General features: G+C 37.3%; 3 protein-coding genes across 6 annotated transcripts; all 3 read left to right on the plus strand.

The window, feature by feature from the left end:
- The first annotated feature begins 1,326 nt into the window (after positions 1-1,326).
- On the plus strand, positions 1,327-6,815 carry LOC107635189 (flowering locus K homology domain). 4 transcript variants are annotated; one of them, XM_088485773.1, is made up of 9 exons: positions 1,327-1,865; positions 3,091-3,192; positions 3,717-3,938; positions 4,422-4,480; positions 4,588-4,679; positions 4,793-4,905; positions 5,613-5,675; positions 5,966-6,042; positions 6,497-6,815. In XM_088485773.1, exons 1-9 carry the CDS (start codon positions 1,413-1,415, stop codon positions 6,645-6,647), a joined length of 1,332 nt encoding a protein of 443 aa, XP_088341899.1. In that variant the 5' UTR covers positions 1,327-1,412; the 3' UTR covers positions 6,648-6,815. The 4 variants fall into 4 exon arrangements, 2 of the variants coding, with proteins under 2 accessions (XP_088341899.1, XP_088341900.1); XM_088485774.1 differs by having other exon boundaries at positions 1,328-1,865; positions 6,514-6,815; XR_015881344.1 differs by having other exon boundaries at positions 1,329-1,865; positions 4,776-4,905; positions 6,514-6,815.
- Positions 6,816-12,390: 5,575 nt separating this feature from the next.
- LOC148569432 (uncharacterized) lies at positions 12,391-17,763 on the plus strand. The gene is made up of 4 exons (XM_088485037.1): positions 12,391-12,959; positions 14,418-14,699; positions 15,048-16,762; positions 17,354-17,763. Exons 1-4 carry the CDS (start codon positions 12,391-12,393, stop codon positions 17,761-17,763), a joined length of 2,976 nt encoding a protein of 991 aa, XP_088341163.1.
- Positions 17,764-25,925: 8,162 nt separating this feature from the next.
- Positions 25,926-27,474, plus strand: LOC107635190 (uncharacterized). The gene has a single exon (XM_016338584.3). The coding sequence runs from the start codon at positions 26,305-26,307 to the stop codon at positions 27,232-27,234; it is 930 nt and encodes a 309-aa protein (XP_016194070.1). The 5' UTR covers positions 25,926-26,304; the 3' UTR covers positions 27,235-27,474.
- The last annotated feature ends 305 nt before the right edge of the window (positions 27,475-27,779 follow it).

The raw sequence follows: 27,779 nt of genomic DNA on the forward strand, positions 1-27,779 counted from the left end.
ATTAGATTCCACTCTATTCCATTCAATTAGTTCAGATTTGAACAAATAGTAAAAAAAAATTCAATCATCAACAAAAACACATCAAATTCATTTCTGAATCCAAATGAACCGAAATTACTTAGGAATAAAAAATTTGGTCAATACTTATCAACAACATCAAGTGAACTTCAATTAGCAGACAAATAAACCAAAATTAGTTTAGATTTGAACAAATAATAAAAAGACTCAATCATTAACAAAAACACATCGAATTCATTTCTGGATCCAAATGAACCTCAATTAAACTAAGAAATAAATCGAAATTACTTAAGGAATAAAAAATTTGGTCAATACTTATCAGCAACATCAAATGAACCTCAATTAACACACAAATGAACCGAAATAAATTAAGAAATGAACTGAAATTATTTAATGACGGCAGTAGAGAAAATCAAAACTAATAAAGATGTTTGCAAAATGTTGGTGTTATTGGTAAATGGTAATGACGATAACGAAAAAAAAGAAAAGAAAAAGAAGAAGATGCAATATTGGAGAAGAAAAACCTGCCTATGTGAATTTAGAAGAAGAAGAAGCAATAGGAGAAAAAGAAGAATAAGGGAAGAAGAAAAACCTGCGTGCGCAAATTGGAAGAAGAAGAAGGAATAAGAGAATAAGAATGAAACAGAAAAAGAAAAAAGCACATGATTTGAAAAATTGTTATAACAACTTGTTTAAACTTGGTTAAATATTTTGCTTGAATGCATAATTTTATTAATTTAGTACTTGTTTGGGTGTTATTATCTTGATAAAAAAAAATTGTAATAAAAAAGATTTTTTTATTTTTTAACGTGTTTAGTAAATTTTTAATAATAAAAATAAAAACACTAAAAAAATAAAAAAATATTTTTATATTATTATATCTAAATATAATTAATAAATAAAAATATTTTTTACATAAAATATCCAAATATAAAATTACTTTTATTTCTTCGTAAGATTTTTTAAAAAAATAACTCAAAAAAAAAAAAAAAAACCCAAACAAGCCCTTAATAAACTTATACGGATGTAACCAAGTTGGGTTGGTCTAGTGGTTAGCTCACTAGTCCGCTTAAGCAAGTGTCGGGGGTTTGAATCCCGCCTTGTACATGCAGCAACCCATTGGCCAGCGGTAAACCCTTAAATGGTGCTCAGTACCGCGACGGATTAGTCCTTGACCTGCCGGGTTGGGGGATACCTTGGGAAACCAAAAAAAAAAAAAAAAAAAAAAAACTTATACGGATGTACCTGCTGGAGAAAGGAAGGGCATATTGGTCATTGCACATCCACAAAACCCTATATCGTCGTTCCCTGGAAAACCAGCTCCTCTATTCTTCTCCGATCTCCATCTCCCAATTCCCAAACCCTCCAAAACCAGCTACTTCTATCTAATATCTATGTCGCAGCAGCAAGGTCAAATTCCAATAAATCCCATGGTTCCCCAGCAGAACCCAATGGCACCATCCATTCCTATGCACATGAACATGCACATGCATATCCCCAACATGAACATCAACATGCCCATGCCCATGAGCATGCCTCTTCCCATGCAGATGCAGATGCACCATATTCCACTCCCTCACCACCAGCTTCCGCTCCAGGTTTCCTATGACTCCTCCATCGCCGGAACCCCATCGTCCGGCGGCAAGCGCCGCCGTGAGGACGAGGCTCCCGGCACCGCCGCCGATGCAGATTTGTTTGCGGCGAAGCGCGCCAAGGGACAGGACGTGATATTCAGGATTGTGGTTCCGTCAAGGCAGATCGGGAAGGTCATTGGGAAAGAAGGTTGCAGAATACAGAAGATTCGAGAAGCTACCAGAGCCACCATCAAAATCGCCGACGCTATAGCTGTAAGCACGTAATTTGTTTTTTCATTAGTGTCTTTTGTTGCTGAATATTGAGAGAGGAAAAAAATAGTTCGGGGAGGTAACTTGGGTAAAATCTTGGTTAGGTTTTTCTTCTGTTTGGGATCCCTAATTTGGATTTGGAATTTGGAACCAAGTTTGGTAGCTCAGAAAGCGTGTTTATCTTTACTGTTACTAATCTGCTATGATCCGAGACATTATGCTTCTCAGCTATGCTCTGAAGCTTTTGAAATGTGCAATTATGCACACTTGCACAGTTTAAGACAAGAAGGGACTCATATTAACGTAGTTTTATGCTTGGGCGGATTTAAAAATATTCATGTTTGATTTTGCTTGATGTGGAAAATACATAGAATTAAGCTTTGATGGAGGTTTTGTGAAGACTCTTGAGCAGAATGGAGATTGGGTTGTGTGCATTCGAGCAGTAAAAAAGAAGGATAATGTAACTACTGTAAGAAGTAAGAACACAATTTGAGTGACAACAAATTTCCTATAACAGTATAACTACATCAGTGTACAAGGCTTTTTTTTGTTCCTCTTTTCTTTTTTCACCTGGTCTAGGATATGATTATTGAACATATCCAAGTCACTGTATAGTGCATGTTTGAGGCAGATAGTCCTATTAGATAATTGGAAGAGGAAATAAATGGGAAGATAGAGCTGTGGAGACAAGCTTTGGAAGCAGTTTTCTTTATCTTTTATCATTTATATTTTATATTAATAAAAGTAAGACAAAGTATATAGAATTAAAGTTTCACAGGAAGCTTATGATTCCTAGCTTAGAGGTGCAAATTGGGAAGATATAATAACATAACAATTCAAACAGTTTGTGTTTCTTGGTTTTTATCTACTTCTACTATACATAAAAGGGATAGGATAGTGTTGGTGGCCATGTTTTCCTTATTCCTCTCTTAAAGAAAATATCATAAAATATGTTTTACATTCCAAGACAATTGATTTAAAAATCAAAACATTTATCAGGTTGACCAATTCTACATTTTTTACTATTACAACACATTTAATTTAATGAAAAAATAAAGGGTGGATTAATAGGACCCAACCTAAGTGGATGAAACAGAAAGGAGCTTCGGGTGTTAGTTGTGATTAAGGGACACCACTCAGATTCTAGGGAGAATTTTACCATACAACTATAAGATAATTTCTACTTTATTGTTCTGAGTAATTATTGTTTGCTGAACCGTCTGGGCAGAGACATGAAGAGCGTGTTATCATTATTAGTTCTAAAGACAATGAAGAAAAGGTTACTGACGCAGAGAAAGCTCTAGAGCAAATAGCCAATTTAATTTTGAAGGTAAAGTGATCTTGAGTGAGTGATTTTACAATGTTAAGCTTTTCACTCATTTACATTATGACTTGAATTCATTGACACTACCGTTAAAAAAATGATCTAGTATTATTATTCATTTTATATATGCATATAATTTAAATATTTATATTTATATTCTGATAGAAAGTGTATATTTTATTAATTCATAACACTACCATGTCATTACTCATTTACTCTATCTATCAACTTTTAAATTGATGTGTGATAGAGCAAAGTTTTGGAAACAATACATACTCGTGAGTCATGAATCACAATTTGGAAGATCTTTTTTGCATGATCAACTATAATATATAAACCATGTTCGGTATTTTAACCTAATCATTGTTGAGTACTTATGCTTGGTACTTTACCACTTAGAAATTTGTGTCCACTATTTTGAGACCAATATGCACGTAAGTTAGTAATTTTTTTTTGTTGGCCCTACTGGGTGCTACTTCTGTCCGTCTTTGCCAGTAGATGAATTGATGAAGTTATATTTCTTATAACAGGAAGATGATAGCAATCTTGAAGCATTAAAAGTTGCAGTAGGACATGTGGCTGCCAATACAATAAGACTCTTGATTGCTGGGTCCCAGGCAGGTGGATTGATAGGGGTATCTGGTCAAAACATTGAGAAGTTGAGGAATTCCTCTGGTGCCACAATTACAGTTCTTGCACCAAACCAGTTGCCTTTATGTGCTTCTGCCCTTGAATCTGATAGAGTTGTACAGGTTGGATGTCTAAAATGTTGCTCATCCATTTTAATTATGGAAGATTAAGTGTTTTGACTTAATTTATATTAAATTTTTTTTGGGGGGGGGGGGGGGTTCTGTTATTTGAATCTTCATGAAGTATACCTGATTCTATGGTTTAAATATAAAAAATGATTATTTGAATAATATATTATTTTTATTTCTTAGATGAAGGATTATCTATCTAATTTGGCCGAATCAAAGTTTTAGATGTATTATGAAATCTTAGACTAAAGATAATTTCTCTCCTTGATATGAATGCTGCTATAATTAGTTGGATCTAAATATTCTAAATTTTGCTGGTAAATTCTCTTATCAGCAAACTTATAATTTGATGTAGATCATTATACATACTTATGTCTGCTCTTAAGGGGATTCCAAATCTCTAGATGCTTTACTCTGTAATTCTTTCAATTATCTGATTCTGCAACTGAATTTCAATCAACATTCATCTTAATTTAGCTATCAGGAGATGTTCCTGCAGTAATGAAGGCTTTGGAGGAGATAGGTTGTCAACTAAGGTGTGGTAGTGAACTTTGTATAATCTTCAAATCTGCTTCCAATATATATTTGAAATTTATATTGTTCTCTTTTGTGTGTGACATTATATATCTACTCATTGTTTTAGGGAAAACCCCCCGAGACAAGTTATTTCAATCAGCCCAACATATAATTATGCTGCAATTCGACCATCACAAACATATCTTGATCCAACTTCAGGTTATTTATTGTTTTCTATATAAGAACAACTTTCAGCTGCCTTTTTAGCAGTTATAAGAAGTTTTGGATATTGTCTTACAACCACTTCATCTCTAGGACAACCAATCTTGCAGTTGATTATGTTACGTTCGAGATGCTGATTTCGGAAACAATGGTTGGTGGGTTGATTGGTAGATGCGGATCAAATATATCAAGGATCAGAAGTGAGTCTGGAGCCATGATAAAGGTTAGTGGTCTAGTCTCTTCTACTGGGATTGAAGCAGATCCATGGCTCAAGTATGTGAGCATCAATTTGAAGGCCTATGTCGTTTTTTTGGGGGGGCTACTTGCATTCATGTTATGATGCTACTAACATAAGCATAGGATCAGAAACATGTCACAAATGAAGTGAATATATTTGAAACCATTTTAAGACTCAAAATTGTAAAACATAGAGTCATAAACTCAGACATACCAATATCCATTTTGGACCTATATTTGTGTTCTACCTTTTTGGTGAAAAACTTTTCAGTGCTTATATTGAACATGGACACTGCATTAGGGAACAAAAAAGTTTTAATAAAACATTACCAAGTATGAGGAAATTGAAATTCTGCATTACTTGAATGACTATTATGGAAAACCTTTGAGGATTTTGTGATTAAGTTCTTTATTTGAAAAAGCAATTAGCATGTTTTATTACTTAATTTATTTCACCAATTCAGCTGTAGGTAACTTGAGAAATCAACAGTCTCATAGATTTGGTTGTTGTTGACATAAAAGTTAAAGGCGAGTGGTACATAAATCAAAGAATGTGTTTTCTTATATTCCATTATATATGGTGTAAATTAAATGATTGTTGTTGAATTCAGTCACTATTTATAATACTCTTTACTGTCTTTTCTGAATTTGCAGAACTGATTTATACCTTAATCGATTGCAAAACTATTGCAGGTTTATGGCGGAAAAGGTGAACAGAAGCATAGGCATATTCAATTTGGAGGCAGTGCTGAACAGGTGTCTCATTTATTACTGACTATTAGATAGTAATCTTCCTTTTTAAAAAAAAAATGTTAAAATGTATTTTTGGTCCATATGCATGACATTTTTCTAACTTGGTCCCTCTATCAAAAATGTTTTGGTGTTAGTTTTTACTTGTCCAAGAATTTTGAATATATTTTTTATTGTTTATTGCTGTAAATTTGTGGTATTGGGGAAGTCATAACTAACAAGCATTTTTCTCCCCTTGGTTTTGGACTATTTCAATGCTTTTCATACTTTTTGTTGTAACTTGACTTTTTGAGCAGGTAGCATTGGCAAAACAGAGAGTTGATGAATATATATACTCTCAGTTGATACAACAAGCTGGCGCTCAACAATCGACGTAAGTAATCAAGAATTTGGTCAACTGAACTTGTAAAACTATTGTTAGAGTTAGCAAACAAGAAAGAGCCTTATCCTTGTAATAGCTACATTTCTTTACTTCTTGTAATTAACCCTTTTTTTCAAAAGGCAAGATTTTGTGGCTCATTGACAGTGCAAAATTGTTTAGCGTTCTAGTTGATTAAATTAAATTGGTCTTATTAAATGATTATTGGATACAAGGTATTCACGTCTGGCTTACATTTTTTTGTTATACCCTTTTTTTCACAAACAGATGTTTCTAAATAAAGTTGCAGCTTTTTTAGTTTACTTTGCTGGCTTGCTTACATAGTTACATTATTCATGTCATGCTCGATGTGCGCCTGTGCGGCTGCTCGCGCACACGCATATGGAGCATAAATTCATCTCATGCTGTATCTGTGAACACCTGCCATGATTTCATCTGAAATTAATAGATTTCTGGTATATTCAGTTGCCAAAGATGACAAACCTCAAAAGATTCCTGTCTATCACTCGATCTACTGCCATGAATCCCAGATATGTTGGTTCCCTTCCCCTTGCCCTTGGGTCTGGTGCTTGTTTATGTTAATAAGATTAAGATGTTGACTTAGTGGATAGCTTTGGTTTGCCGTATATTTAATAATGTTATATTAATATATTAATATATTATAATTGTAGTGGATATTCAGCTGTTTATTTTGAAACTTCTCTAAGCATGTATCATATGAATTGTTTTAGTATAGTTCAAGATATATATGTTTTCTAGTATAAAAATCTTGTGTTTACACATTGAGGTTTTGGCCTAGCTTTGAAATTTTTTTTTTAAGACTGGCTTTATGAGTTTATGCCGTCTTACATGCTATTATTCATTTATTTGTGACTAAAGGGTGTTGCTAAGGCTTTTGAAAGCCGTATGTCCGTAAAGTTATTTATGGTTTACTTTAAATAAATGATTCTCATAAAATGAAAGAGAGATACTGTGTATGTTAAACTAAAGTGCAAAATGGAAAGATATTGTGCTCAAATCAGAGTCAGTTTTGATGATAATGATGTCAAAGGCTACCTATAGATGGAAATATTTTTGCTGGAAGAAAGAAGGTTAGAAAGCTTCAAAGTCAAAGGGGGTGGAAATCCTTAAAATAGAGCCAAAAGCCCAAAAGCATAAAGAAAGAAAGAAGAGGTAAAGTTTTTACTTTTTAGGTTGATCATTTTCATCAATCATTGTTGCTTGAGAGTTGAGATATTAGTCTCTGAGGACCACGATTAAAATAATGCAAATTACAGAGTTCAGACAAATGAGCCGAGCTTCTAGAGAGCAGAATAATTTAAATTTAAAGATGATCATTTAATCATTTGTAAATTCTCTCACTATCATAATTAAAAGCTCTTGGTTAAATTTTATCTACACTAGAATTTAAAATTTTCTTCCGCCTTGAGACCAATTATCATTACATAATACATATATAACAAATGTATTACTTGCGGCCAACCATATATCTTTCGTATAAATTACGATTCAAACAAACGATATCTTTGATTGTTGAAAACATTAATTTGAAGAAGAAAGCTCTTTATTAGATAAAATATTAAATACACATTGAATAGTTCAGCTTTGAACAATTTTTTTTTTTTCTAAATGCAAACCCCGTTATTTATTGCTTGAAAGGAATAGATTTGGTAAATGAATTCACTATGTTAGGTTTCTCGTGTCTATAAACCTCGCGCAGACTCTCGACTTACGTGTTGTGTTATTTGTTTCACAAGATTAATACATTTTCTTAGGGTCCAAGCACGCCCTAATAGTTATATTTGTAAAATTGAATTATATCTTCTGTAATCTTTTCATCATAAAGAATAAAATAAACTCATTAATTTTCTTATAAAAAAAGGCATAAATCAATTAGATAAAGAAAATATAAAATAACACTCTGCTCTTTTGCAATATATCTATATGCCACTTTCTTAACCTCTATCTATAAATTATACGCTCTCTTTTACAAGATTCAAATAATATACACTTTAGTCTATTTGACCAAAATATTTTTCAATAATCACTATATATATATTAATGATAATTGTTTGGTTGATTTAAACAATAATAATAATAATATATTAATTACTAAGTTTTATTTATTTTATCATTAATATTGAAATGTATAAAATACTTTAGATTAAACTTTTTGTAACAAGTTATTTTTTATATTATGTTATAAAATATTAAAATAAATAAAATTTATTACAAAAATAATATATTATTATTATTATTATTATTATTATTATTATTATTATTATTATTATTATTATTTAACTTGATTCAACCAAATAATTATCACTATTATATAATATAATGATTATTGTACGGTATATTGGTAAAATAGACTACAATGATATTATATTAATTTTGCATGAAAAAAATGTTCATTTTATATAAAAAAAAAGACAATATTATTTAGATATTTCGCAAAGAAAAAGAGTGCCATTAAAAAGAAAAGTTTTAAAATCCACTTTTTTTTGTTTGTCAACTTTCTTAACTAGTGCCTAAAAATTATACAGGAGCACTTTTAAGAAAATAAAATAAAAATCTTCAAGTAATTAGGAAGATTTAAATGAAAACCTAGTCATTGATTGATGGCTCCCTTAGTCACTTTTGTTACGCTTAGGTGAAAGTATGGCAGTGGTTAATTAATGCACGTTTTAAGGAAGTCAATGGATAGTAGCAAAGTAAAACTGTAAAAGTCAAGACTCAAGACAAACTTGTTCTCAAATTTTGATAAAAATTAAAATACACACACAGAGTGATAACCAGAAAAAGAAAACGAAAAAGAGAGAGAGAGAAAAAAAAAAAAAGAAAAAAGAAGAGAACTCCACATGAAGAATTTTCATCAATTTAATGCATGAGATTGAAATAGAACAAAATTCACAAATACTATTCTACACGAGAAGAAACAACCAATGATGACTAATTTAAATTCATTACTATATGTCAAAGTCTTTATGACGTTTGTGTGATGATGTCAAGCCATTACAACTTAGATAGCATTGTCAAGTGTCAACTAAATAATATTTTATCTAAACTAGATTTCACGAATTTCCATTTATTAAAAATGTGGATAAAGGTTCAGGTTATCTATAAAATTACTTATATATAATTAATATCGCTTCAACTAGTTTCACAATTTGTATAGGTATTATAAGATTGAATATAGTTTAGAGCTCAATTTAGAATTTGACTTTATATTTCGTTTGCAAAACTCATTCCTAAATTGTATTATTAGAGCTAATTTTACAAAACTCTTACAACTAACCGTGGGAAGAAAAAGCAGCGAAAGAGACTCCCTCACTCCCATATACAACAAGAAACCGGATTTATAAAACTACTTTAGATAATGTTAAAAAACAATATCTAAAATTATCTTATATAATATAATATTTATAATTTTATATACAGAATATTAGTAATTATATATTTATTATATTTAAAATTATATAATTATTCTCATGATAATCAATAAATATTAAATAAAAAATTTAAAATATTTGAACTGATTTTTTTATTATTTTTCAAATATGTTTAAACTCCTTTATATTTAATTTTGAACTATTTGATGACATATTCATAGCTTGGCATGCTTCTTAATCCTCTATGGCATATATCACGTGAGATAAATTATTTAATCATTCAAATTATTTTTCAACAATTTTATTATAAATAATTTAAAATTTGATTCTCTTTTACACAATCTAATTATGTAAGTTAAATATTTGTTTTTTTGGTATATATAACTCATACTTTTCTTTTGCTTCTTTTCTTTTTTGATGCGGATAAAACTCATACATTTATCTTGTGTTAAAACAAAATTATATTACAAATATCCAAATCTCTTAGCAGATTACTTTTATCTCGCCTTTTTTTTAAACCCTAATTATTGGATGCTAAACAATGCACGTATCTATCGCTTCTGTTTGACTTAATATTTGAGAAAATTGGGTCTAAAGGCCAAATTGTGGAATTGTGATGTTTCTGAATAAATTATGAGAGTATGGTGTTTTAAAATGAGTAAAATGAAATCCGACAGCTATCTATCCAAAATTGGTATCTTTGTAAAGAAATAGTCTATGATCTCCGCGCACACTTTATTTGTAACATCCGGTGTTTAAATTCTGAAATTGCTATTTTTATGAATAGTATTTGGACCAAGAAAAAAAGGTTCCACATGACCAATATTTCTATCCAAAATTTCATAAATACTTCTTTAAAAGAAAAAAGTATACTTATGTACGTATCCGCTGATATATGCATACTGTTTTTGCAACCAAACGATAGTTAATCATACAGTCTGAGGAAATCTGACTCTAATAATATAGCTGGGGGTGGCAACGGAGCGGGTAGGAGCGGATTTTTGCTCTACTCGACCCCGCTCCGCCGTACAACAATTCGCATAGAATTTGTCCCGCTTCTACTCACGGATAGTAAAACGTTGAAGTCTAACCCGTTCCTGCGGGTACCGCTCCGCTCCTACTCGCCTCTATAATTATTAAAATCCAATAAATAAAATTAAATTTTAAAATTTATATAACTATCATCACATACATAACATAAATTAAAGTAAAAATTTAAATATGATACAATATTATTAATCATTTACTAATTATTTTATATATATTATACATATTATATATTAAAATTATATATATTATATATATAGCGGGACGGGTAGAGGCAAGTATTACCTAAACCCGACCCCGCCTCACCCCTCCTAAGAACCCGCTCCGAACGGATTGGGGCGGGGTGGATACTCTCGGGTTTGGGTGATATTGCCATCCCTAAATATAGCAAGACTGTTGGCTCATCGTCATCACTACAAACTCAAAACCTTAAGATATTAAGTCAATAGATCTTTTATTTTATAATTTTTTTTATGTGAGACTAACTTCGTACATTTCTCGCACTTAAAATATTAACAATTAAAACTATTTTCTCTAGCAAATCATACATTTTAAATTTTTTCCGAAGAGTTAAACCTCAAATACATTTCATCCAAGCCTCAAATTAGTCAATAAATTGTTAATTAACTCAAGACGATTACTAAGTTGTTTTTCAATTATTCATATTAATTCGTTAAGTATTTTCAGTTAACCATATGCTAACATTGCATGTTGATATATGGGAGTAGATCCTGTCCAATAAAAAAAATTGTCATGTATAAGAATATAATTTCACCACGTATAATGATGTTGACATAGTGATTAGTGGTGTATATGGTATATCGCAACATAATTTATCCATATGTATATACATGTTATCGTTATAAATGAAATTAGAGTATTCATATAATGTTTTAATATTTTTTAATATTTTATTTTTGGTGACTTAATATTTTTTAATATATAAGTTAAGCTATATTGCTATTATTTTTCATGAATAATTTGTTGTATGATGAATATTTTAAAATAGTTTTTTTTATGTAAAGATAATTTTATGAATAAAATATTATTTTAATCTTTAGCATTTGGACTAAATTTTTAAGTTGGTTTTTAATATTACAAACGTTCTATTTTTGTTTCAAAAAATTTTAAATGAATTTAATATTGTTCTATGTTAAATTTAACATGAATAATTAATAAAGTGAATGTTGTAGATGTTACAATTTTATCAGTTATGTTATATCTTTTTGTACGGATTAAAAAAATATAACTAAAATTTTCTTCTAACACTTCTTTTTCTCAAATTATTTTTGTATAAAATTTCAAATTCTAATAATTAATTATCAATACTCCAAAATTAAAGAAAAAGTTTTTACGCTAGTGATCATTGGTAGATCGATTTTACTTATAAATTGAAATCGAATGTTATTGGCTTTTCAATATACGAATTATTCGTATCAAATTTAAAGGTGGAATAACATTAAATTCGAAGATAAATATAACATTTAAAATATTAGATATTGTTACGGATCCGACCCACGGATCCCGCATACCCGGTTATCCGGGGACAACCCGCTTCGACCCGAAGGCCCAAAAACCGGCCCTTCTAAGCCTCTAACCAACTTTCGAACTCAAATATCTCCCTTATCTTAGCCAAATAAGATAAGATAAAGATATTCACCATCGCCTATAAATAAGAGGACCCAGGTCCCTCCAGGTATTCATTGATTCCTCACACCTTCTACCTCTCAGATCCATTCTGACTTGAGCGTCGGAGTGTCTTTGCAGGTACCTCCCCCCACTGTTCCAGTCAAGCAATCCGGTTCCAGCTTCGCCCGCGGGTTCCCGATCCACCCTTCAAACCGTATCAGAGACATCTCGTACATTGGCGCCGTCTGTGGAAAACCTGCGCCAGCTGGGCCTGATGGGGGACGCCCTAGAGGAAACCCCCTCAAGCCAGAATGACTCTCAACTGATTAACCCAACCCCCGAGCACCGTGAAGCCACAAACCAAGCGAGAATAGCAAGCACTGTCCAAAACGCGAACGATCACGACGTCACGGACCGACGACATCCTGAGAAAGCCAGCGACAAAGCTGCGCAGATCATCCAGGATCTCTGCCTCCGAGTTCAGGAACTCGAAGGCAAGATAACCAATAAAGGAAAACACAACAACGAGCACGGAAGCCATGCAACCTCTAGATCAAGATCACGCCGCGGTAGGTCGCCAATCCGACGACACGACAGAAGAGACGGTCGCAGCTCATCACGAGATCACAGACACGAGAAATTGCCAGAACGGCGATACAACAAGAAACATAACCGCAGCGCTTCTCGAGATCTGAGTTATCAACACTACTCAGACGAAGATCGGAGGGACCGAAACACCAAACGCACGAGAAACGACCATATAATAATGGGAGCTACACCCTTCACAGAAAGAATCCTAAGAGCAAAACTCCCCAAAGGCTTCGACAAACCTACCGATATGAAGTACGATGGAACTAAGGATCCCCAAGAACATCTAACGGCTTTTGAGGCCAGAATGAACCTAGAAGGAGCGGCCGACGCGGTCCGATGCAGAGCCTTCCCGGTAACCCTCGCTGGGCCAGCGATCAAATGGTTCAACGCCCTCCCAAACGGATCCATAGCCAGCTTCCACGATATTACACGAAAATTCATGGCCCAGTTCACCACTAGGATCACCAAAGCCAAACACCCCATCAGCTTACTAGGGGTCACGCAAAAACAAGAAGAATCCACAAGAAAATACCTCGACCGCTTCAATGACGAATGCCTAACGGTCGACGGACTCACGGATTCCGTCGCAAGCCTTTGCCTGACCAATGGACTAATGAACGAAGATTTTTGCAAACACCTCACCACCAAACCGGTATGGACCATGCATGAGATCCAGAACGTCGCCAAAGACTACATCAACGACGAAGAAGTCAGCCAGGTCGTCGCCGCCAACAAGCGGCAGCACGGCAACGCCCAGCGCGGCAATTCGGCTTCTCACCAAAACCCAACACTCAAAGAGAATCAACGGGACCACCCCAGGCCGACAAGCCGACCACCAAGAATAGGCAAATTCTCTAATTACACGCCCCTGACAGCACCAATTACCGAGGTATACCACCAAATAGCAGATCGAGGCATCATTCCGAAAGCCCGGCAACTCAAAGAAAGGACAGGAGGCAACAAAACCCTTTACTGCGAATACCACCGAGGTTACGGTCACAGAACACAAGATTGTTTCGACCTTAAAGACGCCCTTGAACAAGCCATACGAGACGGCAAACTCCCAGAATTTGCCAAAATCATCAGAGAACCGAGACGCGCGGAGAGAGACAGGTCGTCGGAGAAGGAAGGACGTAACCCGAGAACCCAAAAGCAACCCCCCAGGGAAAGCCCAGAGGAAGATCCAACCATCATAGTAAATGTCATCACAGGCAAGGACGCATCAAGCAAGTCAAAACTAACAATGAAGAAAGACCTCAAGGTAATGGCTGTAAGGAACCAAGTCCCAATCTCCGCAGCCGACAATACGATAACGTTCTTACCAGAGGACTGCCAACACGGCACCTCAGCCGAGGATGCCCCTTTCGTCATCTCAGCTAGAATCGGAACAGGACTCGTACGAAGGATACTGGTAGACACCGGGGCAGACTCAAACATCCTTTTTCGAGGAGCCTTCGATAAACTCGGACTCCACAACGACAACCTCCAAACACACCGCCATGGCGTCACGGGACTCGGAGACAACTTCCTCAAACCAGATGGCTCAATCACACTTCCCATCACCATAGGAACGAGCAGCCAGAAGAAGACAATCCTATCTGAATTCGTAGTCCTAAAAGACTCCACAGCCTATAACGTGATCCTCGGAAGGAAAACAATCAATGACTTCTCCGCAGTCATCTTTACCAAATACCTCCTTATGAAATTCAGAACCAACGACGGCTCCGTCGGCACCATCCACGGGGACCGAGAAGTCGCAGCCGAATGCGACAACACCAGCCTAGCCCTAAGGAAGAAATCCCGAGATGCGGCCGGAGTATTCCTAGCCGATTTGGATGCCCGACAAGACGGCCAACCCAGGCCAGAGCCAGAAGGAGATATGGAAAAACTACAAATAGGGCCAACCAAGGATGAATACACCTTCATTAATAGGAACCTCCCATATGACCTCAAAGAGGAGCTCTCTCAACTCCTGAAACAAAATAGAGACCTGTTTGCATTCACGCCAGCCGACATGCCGGGAATAAACCCTGACCTAATGTCCCACCGTCTAGCCGTGGACCCCAAAGCCAAACCAGTAGCACAAAGGAGAAGAAAAATGTCACCGGACCGAGCCACCGAAGTCAAAAAACAAGTTAAAGCCCTACTCGAGGCCAACCTTATCCGAGAACTCCCCTACACGACCTGGCTAGCCAACGTCGTACTAGTGAAAAAATCTAATGGGAAATGGCGAATGTGCGTCGACTACACGGACCTCAACAAAGCATGTCCGAAGGACGCCTTCCCCCAACCAAACATCGACGGATTGGTAGACGCTGCATTCGGTCACCGATACCTCAGCTTCATGGATGCATATTCCGGATACAACCAGATTCCGATGCACCGACCAGACGAAGAGAAAACAGCGTTCATCACCCCAGACGGGACGTACTGCTACACAGTAATGCCCTTCGGTCTAAAAAATGCTGGAGCAACCTATCAAAGACTGGTTAACAAGATTTTCCGAGACTTATCCGGTAACAAATTAGAAGTCTACATAGACGACATGCTCGCCAAGACCGAATCCGGCGAACAACTAACCAACGACCTCGAGGTCATAATGAACACCCTACGAAAGCACCAAATGCGACTCAACCCGGCAAAATGTGCCTTCGGAATGGAAGTAGGAAAGTTTCTCGGCTTCATGATTACACAGCGCGGAGTCGAAGCAAACCCAGAGAAATGCCGTGCCATCCTTGAAATGACAAACCCAAAAAACCTCAAAGAAATCCAAAAGCTCACCGGCAGATTAACGGCGTTATCACGTTTTCTCGGGGCATCGGCTCAAAAGGTAATCCCCTTCTTCAAACTAATGAAAAAAGGAACACCCTTCAAATGGGAGACGGAATGTGAAGAAGCTTTCCAACATTTCAAAAAAGTTCTAGCAGAACCACCAATCTTCGCCAAACCTCAGACAGGGGAAACACTTTACATATACCTCTTCATAACGGAGGAGGCACTTGCAGCAGCACTAATCCGAGAAAACGAGAAAAAAGACCAAAAACCCATATACTTCATAAGCAAAGTCTTACAAGATGCCGAAGCTCGCTACTCACGCATAGAAAAGCTAGCTTACGCACTCCTTATAGCCTCCCGACGCCTACGACAATACTTCCAAGCTCATTCCATGACGGTCCGAACCGACCAAGCGGTCAAACAGGTACTACAAAAACCCGACTTAGCAGGAAGAATGCTAGCATGGTCCATCGAACTATCCCAGTTCGATATCAAGTTTGAACCTCGATACGCGATCAAAGCACAGGCCATGGCCGACTTTATCGCCGAAATGACACCAGGAGACTCCACCCCTGAATCGTGGAAGCTACACGTTGACGGCTCCTCGAATACCACCTTCGGAGGCGCCGGGGTCATTCTCGAAAGCCAAAACGGAGTCGTGATCGAACAATCAGTGCGATACGAATTCCCGGTCTCAAACAACCAGGCAGAGTACGAGGCCCTCTTGACAGGCCTATCCTTAGCCAGGGAAGTCGGAGCAAAGGTCCTAGAAGTAAATACCGATTCTCAGGTAGTCAGTTCCCAAATTAACGGAGACTACCAGACACGAGATCCCCTACTCCAACAATACCTCGCCAATGTAAACAAACTAAAGGAAGGATTCGAACACATTACCATACAGCACATTCCTAGGGAACGAAATGCCAGGGCAGACCTACTCTCCAAGCTAGCCAGCACCAAACCCGGACACAGTAACAAGTCGCTGATCCAGGAAGTCGTCAAGACACCCTCCGTGTCAACAACGACCGATGCTCATCTGACAATCTCAAACCGGGGATCTTGGACCTACCCTATCCTGCAATACCTCCTCGATGGAACACTGCCACCAGACCCCAAAGAGGAAAAACGAATAAAAAGGGAAGCCGCCAACTATACCATTGTCGCAGGACAGCTATACAAACGCGGATTCTCGCAACACCTGCTCAAGTGCATCGAACCCGAGAACACGGAATACATACTCCGTGAAATCCACGAAGGCTGCTGCGGTCACCACGTCGGGGGCAAAACATTAGCCCAAAAAATCATCAGAGCAGGCTACTTCTGGCCCACGGTTATCCGAGATTCCATACAAATAGTTAAAAACTGCGACAAATGCCAAAGACACGTCAATATCCACCAAGCCGCACCACACCAGCTCAGCACCATATCGGCAGAGCGGCCATTCGGCACTTGGGGCATCGATCTCGTCGGACCCTTCCCTACGGCACCTGGCCAACTCAGATACCTCATCGTCGCCATAGACTACTATACTAAATGGATCGAAGCCGAACCTCTGTCCACCATAACGGCAACCCAATGCCGAAAATTTCTCTGGCGCCAGATCATCACCCGATTCGGGATCCCCGAGATCGTCATCTCGGACAACGGAACCCAATTCACCGACAAAAAATTCAGAGAATTTTTAGAGGGGCTGCGTGTATCCCACCGTTTCAGCTCGGTAGAACACCCCCAGACAAACGGACAGGTGGAATCCGCAAACAAAATAATCGTCAAAGGACTTAAAAAGCGGCTCGACGAAGCCAAAGGGCTATGGGCCGACGAACTCGGGTCGGTCCTATGGTCATACCGAACCACACCTCAAACGACAACAGGAGAAACACCTTTCCGACTAACATACGGTGTCGAGGCGGTCATCCCGGTAGAGATCGGAGACCCAAGCCCCAGGAAAATGGTAGGAGGTAACGACGAAGAAGCAAAACGAGACCTCATCGACGAAACCAGAAGCATAACCCATTTCAGGGAGCTAGCCCTAAAGCAAAGAATCAGCCTGAGATACAATCACGGAGTCATCTGGCGAGAATTCGCGGCCGACGACCTCGTCTTACGACGAAACGATATCGGTCCCCCGACCCCAGGAAAAGGGAAGCTCACCCCCAACTGGGAAGGACCATATAGAATCAAGGCTGTAATCGGAAAAGGAGCGTACAAACTCGAACGGCTCAACGGCGACGAAGTCCCGAGAACATGGAACGCCGCCAACTTGCGACGATACTACGCCTAGACCAACCTACAAAGGTCGCACCCTTGTCCTCATTTCTGTTTTTGTACTTCTCTTACCAGTTTACAAATTCTAAGGTTTTATTTTCCATCTAAGTTTTAAACTCGGGTACTCTTTCCCGCCACCAACGGAGGGTTTTAACGAGGCCCAACCATCAATAAAAATTCCATTAGAACAGCTATTTCTATTTTCCTTAGTATCCCAAAAACGGAACAAAGACACGGCCGCAACTGGGGGACTGATCACCCCCCAGGCCCAAACACGCGGATATCCACAAAAGAACCCGACCAAACGACGGTCCGAGGAAACAAACGAAATACACACTAAATAGCCTAAAACGGAATACATGATAGGCCCGGACGGCCCAAAAACAACAACGGAACATACAAAAGGCCCGAACGGCCGATAAGTACCATTAAAACAAAAATAAAGTATTCCAAAATCAAAATACACGGCCCCCGGCCATCCGGAAATAACCAAAAGCACAGTTCAAAAAAAAAAAAATCCAAAGAGATAAAAGTAAAAGCTACTCGAGGTCAACGATCCGGCCATCGCGAACAGTCTTGAAGGCCCCCATCACAGACATATCCACACCAGGAGCCAGCACTGAAGCTTGAGCCCTCATCGTTTCCTCGGTAGCCGCAATTGCATCCTTCGCATCAGCTAGTAACTCCGTCCTCTCCCTCTTCAAGGCAGCAACCTCGGCCTTTAGAGCCTCCGACTCGGCAAGAAGCATGGCAGCCTGAGAACCTACATCAGAAGCCCGCTGCCGCTCCTCTGCCAACTGAGAGAGAAGCGAAGTTTCAACCTCGGCAAGTCGGAGAATCTCTGACCCGGCCTCCTCAGAAGACTTCACAGCCCTCTCCCTCGCAGCTTCGGCAGCCTCAAGTTCCCCCTTCAACTTGGCTACCTCAGCATGAGAATGACGAAGCTTCTTGTCCAGCAAACCGACCTGAGCCATCACAGGCTCAGCCTTCCGAACAACAACGGCAGATCGGAGGAGAGCACGATACACCGACTTGGCCTGGAACGAAACGTCGCAGCCATCAAAAAACGGCTCCGTTCCAGGCATCAAGTGTTGATCAATAAACCCCGGGGCATCGAAGCATCGATCCATCACGCTGGGCACAAGACCCTCATCCTCAAAAGTCTCACTGCTCGGGTCCTCAGGCCTCTTTCTCTTCCGAGAAGCCTCAGCAGCCGTCACCACGACGACTTCAGGAGAGTTCGCAGGGCCAGGGGAAACTTGAGCATCGGCCCGCGCACTCGAGGAAATCACCTCCTGAGAAACCGGCTGAGACTCCACGGCAGGATTAGAAACAGGAGTAGCCGGGGACGACGACCCCTCCTCTTGGGCCATCGCCGCCTTCAGACGCGCCAAGGATGTCAAGCCACCAGCCATCTCAACTGCAAAAGAAACAAGAAACAAAAATCCAAGTTACGAAAACGGGAAACAAAACATAAAAACAAGTAAAAGAACGGACACACACCAACATACGACCGGCAAGCAACCGGATCACCCATCACGTCCCGAAGATTAAGAGGATGCTCCCCAAATAACTGCCACAGGACAAGAGCGATATCCCGCTCCTCCGAGGACAAGAACTCTTTCGACACCCGAGTAAAAACGGACGGACCAGCCTTAAAGTTCCAGTAAGTGGGGAACCGACGCTCACCCTCCAGCGTCAACCAAAAAGGGTGATGCCCCCTCGCGGGACGAACCTTAAAGTAACCACTCTTAAAACCATGGAAGGAGTCTTCATATAAACCGAAAACCCGACGGTGGGGCTGAGCTCGGAAAGATACATACCCCTTCTTATGCTTCCCCTCCTTAGTCGGAAGAGTACACAAGAAAAGGAAAAGAAAAACATTTACTGAGGCAGGTAGCTCTAAATAATCACAAACAAGTTCAAAAGACCGTATTGCCGCCCAGCTGTTCGGATGTAGCTGGGACGGCGCCACGGAGCACCGATTCAACAACTGCTGAACAAACGGAGAAAAGGGAAGCCGAACACCAAGCCGGGTGAACATCGCCTCATACACCCACATCCAATCCGGCACTGTCGGGGAGTCGAGATTAGTATAGCAAACCCTCTCGTCAACCCCAAGGAGGGCAAGCTCGTAGTGGCGCTCGGCATCGCCACCCCCACAAACAGCCCCTTCATCACGGAGCCGTTGGAGGTCCGCCTCCGTCATCCGCGACGGTGTCCCCCAAACATCAGTGGTGACCCAAGAAAAAAGGTCAGGGACACCCCCCGCCGGGGCCACCGGAGCCCTCACACCCTCCATCCGTCGGCGAGCCATACCTAAAATATCGACGAGCACCACCGTCAGCCAAACCTCACGGCAGAAAACGACGGCGGGTATAAAACCAAAAACAAACACCGCCACTGCACACCACCAATCATACGATGGCACTCGCCCCAGCCCTTTTCTAAAAACCCAACAGTACTATCTAACCACCATACAAACGCCACAAAACTACTCTAAAATCACACTTAGCAAAAACAAAAAACTGCAAAAAACAAAGCAGAAGAAGCAAAAAAAAAAAAAAAAGAAACGAGAGAAATGCTAACCTGATAAATCAAAGGAAGAAAATCCGAAGGAAAGATTCCGCAGAAGAAGACCGACCGAAACCACAGAAAGCAAAAATGGAGAATGGGAAATGCTCTGGTTAGAAAAAGAGGCAATAGAGAAGCAAAAGCAGAACGAGGGAACTGAAGAAGAAAAACCAAAACGGTTTTTGAAAAAAGTAAAGCGACGAAAATACTCTTAGAAAGCAAAGCAAACGCGAGGGCAAAGAAGAAAAAGCACAAGCCTGCAATAAATACCCCCTCGAAAAAGGTAACGCCTCGAAGAACGCAACAGACGCGACTAAAACGGAAGAGTCACGTCAGACCTAAACGGTCAGACGAATCTTCCACGATACGAAGACCGAGGCACCGACCTCATCTCAAAGAAATCAGACGGGCACTCGAGGAAAAATCGAGCCCATAACAAAACGTCTCCCAGCGACAGACCGACCTCGCTCGCTCTCCCGCTGCGGGGGCAACTGTTACGGATCCGACCCACGGATCCCGCATACCCGGTTATCCGGGGACAACCCGCTTCGACCCGAAGGCCCAAAAACCGGCCCTTCTAAGCCTCTAACCAACTTTCGAACTCAAATATCTCCCTTATCTTAGCCAAATAAGATAAGATAAAGATATTCACCATCGCCTATAAATAAGAGGACCCAGGTCCCTCCAGGTATTCATTGATTCCTCACACCTTCTACCTCTCAGATCCATTCTGACTTGAGCGTCGGAGTGTCTTTGCAGGTACCTCCCCCCACTGTTCCAGTCAAGCAATCCGGTTCCAGCTTCGCCCGCGGGTTCCCGATCCACCTTTCAAACCGTACCAGAGACATCTCGTACAGATATCAAATTAATACCTAGTTTAAATGTTGAGAAATAAAATAATATTTTATCCTATTTTTTTTTTAAAGAAAAGTTCAACACTAAACTTTATCCTAAGTTTATTTAAGTTATGTGTGAAAATATAAAAGAAAAATTAGTACATTAAAAATTATTGAGATTTTGAATTTATGAAAAAAGAAAAGAAAAATTTGGCCCAAAAAACGAATTTGTTTCTTCTCTTTTAATTTTACATACTAAATTCATATTCTAAATTTTGAATTTATTGACACGTGACACAGAACGCCACATACAGACTGTTTTAGAACATGATAGTAATACTATCATTTATGTTAACAGATCACATATTACTAACCCACAGATAACACATTGAAACTAATTACTTTATTACACGTGAAACTAATTATCCACGCTAGCATGCCATTAACACAAACCAATTTAAAAATCAAATAAAAATTTAAGAACCACTTTAAAACTCATCTCTTCTAAAATTTGAAATTTGAAATAAAACTTTGCTAAACAAAAGCCAAAAGAAGAATAAAGGAGATTATAACCGTTATAAGTAGACTCTTAATTGATCAAAAGCTGATTGGCACAACGCACATATGAAAATGATGAACAAAGGCCAGAGTTTGACTTCTTTCTTTAGATGAATTAAGGCACCGTATGAAGCGTGACAATAATGCTCTTTACTTTATTTTTGACGTGTTTAATGTTCCATTAATGATTTAACACAGATACGTCATACCAAAAACAAAATGGAGTAATTATAAATGGATTAATGGCTTTCTTTTTCTTATTAAGAATATACAAGTATAAAGGTATTCGTAATCACGTTACCATCAATATAACGAGATGAGTTTCATTATCACATCTCAATTAAAGTTTTATCGCTTGTAATTATTATACGATATTGCGTCAGATTTTAATAAAGTCTGACATAAATAATGTTTATTATATATTATTGTGGTTATATAAGTAATTTGAGTTTTAAGTATATAAAAAGTATAAAACAATTTTAGATTGATATAAAATTTTTTAGAAATGATCTATAACACAAATCTTAATATAATGGTTACTTTTTAAAATTACGGGAATACAAAATTATTTAACAATATAGCATTTACTTAAATTGATATTAGTATTATTGAAGTAAATACTAAATTAATACCTTGTCAAAGATTTTAGCGCTCACAAAATAGTACTTGATCTTTGTTATTAATAAAATTATTTTTAAAAAATTTTTAAATTTGACAAAAGTGACCAGCTATTAATTGAATTATCTGGAGTTAATATTTATGAGTGATGTGTCAGTTAACAATTATCATAATTACAAAAATTACCCACTTTTAATTTTTATAATTTTAAAAATACAATTTCAATTTTCTAAAATCTTAATCTTTTTTCCCTTCTTTCCTAAGCATCCTGCTTCCTAACATCGAAAGGATCTCATCATAGAAAACCAAAAAAATTTTGTTTGAATTCTTTGAATTTTTTCATGTAGTGAACAATGGTAGCCATTTCATCGAGGCACCATGTGAAAGCAGCATAATCACTTAAGAGACAACGATAAAAATGCAATAATTTTTGATAATTTGTAGGAATTGAAATGAGATAGATACTCCTTTCTAAAGTCTCTCGTTGTCTTTGAAGGCGAAAACTCCTTTCCTGATGAGATTATGATAAAGATGATCGGTAAAATTGTTGCGAGTGTTGGTGCTCCTGAAACTCAGAAACATATCATGCTTGTATAACCGTCCGTTCTTGTTAAATTTCGTTGACTGATAAGTAAAACTGAAAATTGAATCTTGCATCTTTGGATCCATGGGGAAGGAGGAGGAGATGGAGAAGAAGGAAGAAGAGGAGGAAGAGTAATTGTAACCGATAAATCTTGCAGGCAACAGAATAAGGGCTTAAACTTGGGTCTCCAAACCATCATCTTTTCACTTGAATCTTTTGACTTCATTCTTTACTATTCTCTTACAAGATTGCAAATGTTGTTAGTTCTAGATAAAAGAGTTCAGAGTATAAGAGAAGAACGATCGAAATTGAAACCCATACTACTTGACTCACAGTGAGGGGAAGGATGAAAATCGATAGAGATAGAGATGGAGATGAACTTAAAGGGGCTGATGAAGAGAAGAGAACCGAGACGAGTGACGAAAGGAAAGAAAAAAGGGGAATTGCTGGAAATGTGCAGTGAGAGAATTATAGAAAAAAGAAAGAGAGAAAAAAGAGATTAGGATTTTAAAAAAATTAAAATTAGAGTGTTTTAAAATTATAAAAATTAAAAATAAGTAACTTTTATAATTACGATAATAGTTAACTGATACATCACTCATAAGGACTGTTAGTCATTTTTATCAAATTTTAAAATTTGGATAATTTTATCAATAACAAATATCAAGTACCATTTTGTCAGTAATAAAATTTTTTAGATACCGATTTAAAATTTATCTCTAACATTATTTTATGTAACTCATATAACAACAGAATTGAGTCCCACTGAAACCAGTATTAATTCAAATTTTTTATATAATACTATTGGTAACTTTGTGCGAAAATAATACATATTTAAAACTTTTTTTTTCCATTTTTTAAATAATGTTATTATTTTTAGTTAGTGAGATCTTTCTTGAAACCGCACATAAATCCACAAATTTTAATTAAAATTTCTGAAAATATGTTTTTACATAATTTTATATATATAAATATTATAAAATTAGAATTTAATTTTAATACATTGTGTACAATAATTATTATTTTCATTAATTACGTGAATAATTATTTAAAAGGATAGATGTTATTACATGATTGTATAAACACATTTTATACTGTTAACACATTAAAATTAAACTCTATAAAATTATTGAAAAAAAATTGAAAAGAAAAAAAAATTGTGAAAAAAAAAACCAGAAAGATTCGAGATTCAACCAAGGAATAATCGCATTGTATATTTGTATGCCTACAAATTAAAGCAAGAAATCTGACCATCAAAGGCAAACATGTCATTAGTTAACCATCATAATTACCGTATCGCACGGTATAAAAAGTCAAACACCAACACTACATAAGTATTCAAGGTTAAAACATCTTTGCGGATCACATGATCAAGTATTCAAGTGGGCATATGTTATTTTTACAAATATCACCAAGAGTTACCAAATAGAGTCAATACTGATAGCTATAAAAATATAAAATAAAATTATATTCTAATATAAAACTCCAGTTAAAAATTGTGAAATTTTAAAACTTACATCAAAGCCTAAAATGCTTAAAATTTAAAAATAGCTCTTTTTTGATGAATCTTAGAAAACCACAGGAATGTCTTCGATGAGAACATTTGCTTGATTAGTATAAGTTCTCGATAATAGCTATAACTTTGTCAATATATCATATACGTACAAAAATGTACTAACATTGTCATAATGGAGTAACTTACTTCCCTAAATTTCCCCAAGTATATGCTGTGATTATTGACTTTTAAGCACATGGACACTACTACAAATTATAATTTTACACCACGGATGGTAGATAATTAAGTAATGTAATGTTTTTGTCCAAAATAATTACTCTAGCATTCTGATCCTTGATATTTTAAATAAAATTGGTCTAAGCTACCTTTTCCAAAAATTTAGTAGCAAATCTGTATTTTTCTTTCATTTATTTAAAATATCGATATTTGATGTTTATTGAGCTTTGACAATTTTAACTCTAGTAGTCTAGTCATCTAACCAAAAAGTGTTCTAACTTAATTAGTAGTTTTGTTCGTTAAAAGAAACTCGAAAGAGATAAATCTTACCTTTTTACTAATTGTATATGATTTAAAGAGAATGATCTCCAATTTCCAATTTTTTTTTTTTTTTTGTAAAAAAAGAATCACATGAGTCCTTAATTGACAATTTTCATTTCGAACATATTAGTTATATATATATTTTTAAAAAAATTTCAGATAATTTAATCATTCTACCAAATATGAATTATGTTTCAGAAAGATAAAAAATTAATTTATAATTTAAAAAAAATTAAGAACTAATTTATTTTGTATTTTCTAAGACCAAATTGTCTAATATTCTAACAAGTCAACACAAATATATAGTGACTAATATTTTATGTGCATGTAGTATTTTCGAAAAATATTACAAACTAATTTGGTGTATTACTTATGAAACTATATGCTTGAAGAATTAATCGAAGCTTTAATGACTAGGATTACTATTGATAACTTTATAAAAAAAATTTACTTTAAATAAATAACAAATATATTAAAAGCTTTAATTTTATATACTTTTTATAGAAGCTTTAGTAATCTTAACATATATATCCTTAGTTTAATCCTAATAAGTAATTAGAATACAAAAATTACCGTAATGTAGTTTGGCAGTTACCTTATTAAATATCTTAATCAAGTGGTGGAAATTTGATCCTAAGTTTATAAATGGAGAGCATTTAGATTCAAATTTCAGACAATGAATAGAGAAAAGATTTGTCATTGCTATGGACTATGAATACTTTGAAGGGAAAAATCAAGAAAGAAAAAAGAAACTAACAAGAATATTGTGACACAATAATAAAGATGAATTATGACCTCAAAGAAAATCTAAATTATAGATATAAAATATATTTTGAAGAAAATAAGTTTGGCTAATCCCTTGTACATGTTGTATTTTTATGTGGATGAATCTGTTCCATTATACTGTAGCATGCATCCTTCCTTATCTAGCTAGGCCTTGGTATCAAATCTGTTCGGCCATCCTTTTCCGTAAGCTAAGCTAAGTAAAAGTTTGACCCCTCTCTCTGTGTCTCTGCCCCGTTCTCACGCTAAATTAAATTTAATAGAGATTCTACACACTTATTAGCCCCAACCAACTCTCTCTCTATTTTGTGTGAAATAGACAACGCAACCCTTCCCAATTCTCCATCAGATCTCTCTTTTCACTTCATATAATACAACACAACACACACCCATACACACGCTAATGCTACTGCTACTACCACTACCCAATTTAATCACAACCACCACCACCAACATAAACCACAATCGCAACCACTTCATAACTTGCAAAACGGCGTCGTAACACAACAAGCATCGCAAAAGACACACAGAGAAAATTTAAAAAAAAAAAAAATGAGGTGTAAGAAACACTTACCTGACCTTAGCAGTACCATCGGCGTCTGTGCCACATGTCTCCGTGAACGCCTCATAGCTATACTCGCTGCTCAGGCCCAGGCCCAGGCCCAAGCCCACGCTCAGGTTCAACTCACTCGAAACGCCTCCCGCACCTCCGACGAACGTTCCAGAAACAACGACGCTAACCCGCCGCCTTTAGTCTTCCCTCGCTCCGTATCTCCCTACGTTTCTCGTCGGAAATCCGATTACGCCGCCGCGTGGAACTCCTCCGATGACGCCCGCGACCGGCTCTTTTACAGCACGCCTCAGCTTGGCCCAACCTACGGCGGGAATTCCGAGTTCGAAGGCGGACCGAGGCCGTCCAAGAAGCGATTGAGCAAGTTCTGGAAATTCTCGAATCTTTTCAGGACCAGATCGGAGAAGTATCGTACGGATCCGTCGTGCGAGAAACCGTCGCCGTCGGCGTCTCCTTCGTGGTTCTCTACGTTCTTTCCTTCTCGCCGGAAAAATCAGGATCGGACTGGAACAGCAGAGAATTCAGCTCACGCACCGGGAACACGGCGGCGGTACCACCACCGAGTGACGGATCGTGGAATGTCGCCGGTAAGAACGGACGATTTCGGTGACGAATGCGATCGGTCTCCGTCGGGAAGCGGATACGCTTCAGAGTCGTCTCCTCAGTGGCGAAGGACGCCGTTGTCGACGGCGACACCTGCGCGACGCTCGCGGCTAGGGCATGCGAAGAGTATTTCAGGTTCAGGCATGGCTATTTGCTTGAGTCCGTTGGTTCGTGCGAGTCCGAAGATGGCGGCGGCTGTCGAGGTTAGGGCGGCGGCGGCGAAGCCGCACCTCTCCGCCGCAGCGTCGTTTTGCGCTAACCGGTCCAGGAAGCTTGCGGATTTTGGAAGAGTTAACCACAACCGTTGATTCTGTTGACATTTCATCTGGTACGGTCATCTCTTTTTTCTTTAAAAGAAAAATTCTTTTCGTTTGTGCAAATTCTAATTTTCTTTTCAGAAAAAAAGAAAATAGAAGAAAATTGAAACATTTTTTTTTGGTTATAAATGTTCTTTGTACACAATTGTTCACTGCGATGAACAGAAAGTAATTTTCTCTTGTCCTTTTATATAGGTAAAAATATGAGTGATGTAATTTTGAAATTGCATATAGTGTCCCTCTGTATATTACAGTGTTATTACTTTGTTAACTCAGTTTGTTCTTGCTTAATTGCTTACATTGTTAGATTAATGTATGCTTAATATGACTACGAGTCTAGTGATAATTAATTCATGATTCTTACTATTTGATTCTTTTCGGCACAAACAATGCTTGTTTGGATTACGAATAAATAACATTTTCAAGGTGTATTTATTCACCTTCTTGGTTGGTAGCATTTAACTGGAGATTTCAATCCATGTATTGAAGGAGTTTGAAAATCGTTTACTGAATTTGAACTGAAATCACGAGGTTCA

Source organism: Arachis ipaensis, chromosome B4 (genome assembly GCF_059453495.1).
Source record: "Arachis ipaensis isolate K30076 ecotype BB chromosome B4, ASM5945349v1, whole genome shotgun sequence".
Classification (NCBI taxonomy): Eukaryota; Viridiplantae; Streptophyta; class Magnoliopsida; order Fabales; family Fabaceae; genus Arachis; species Arachis ipaensis.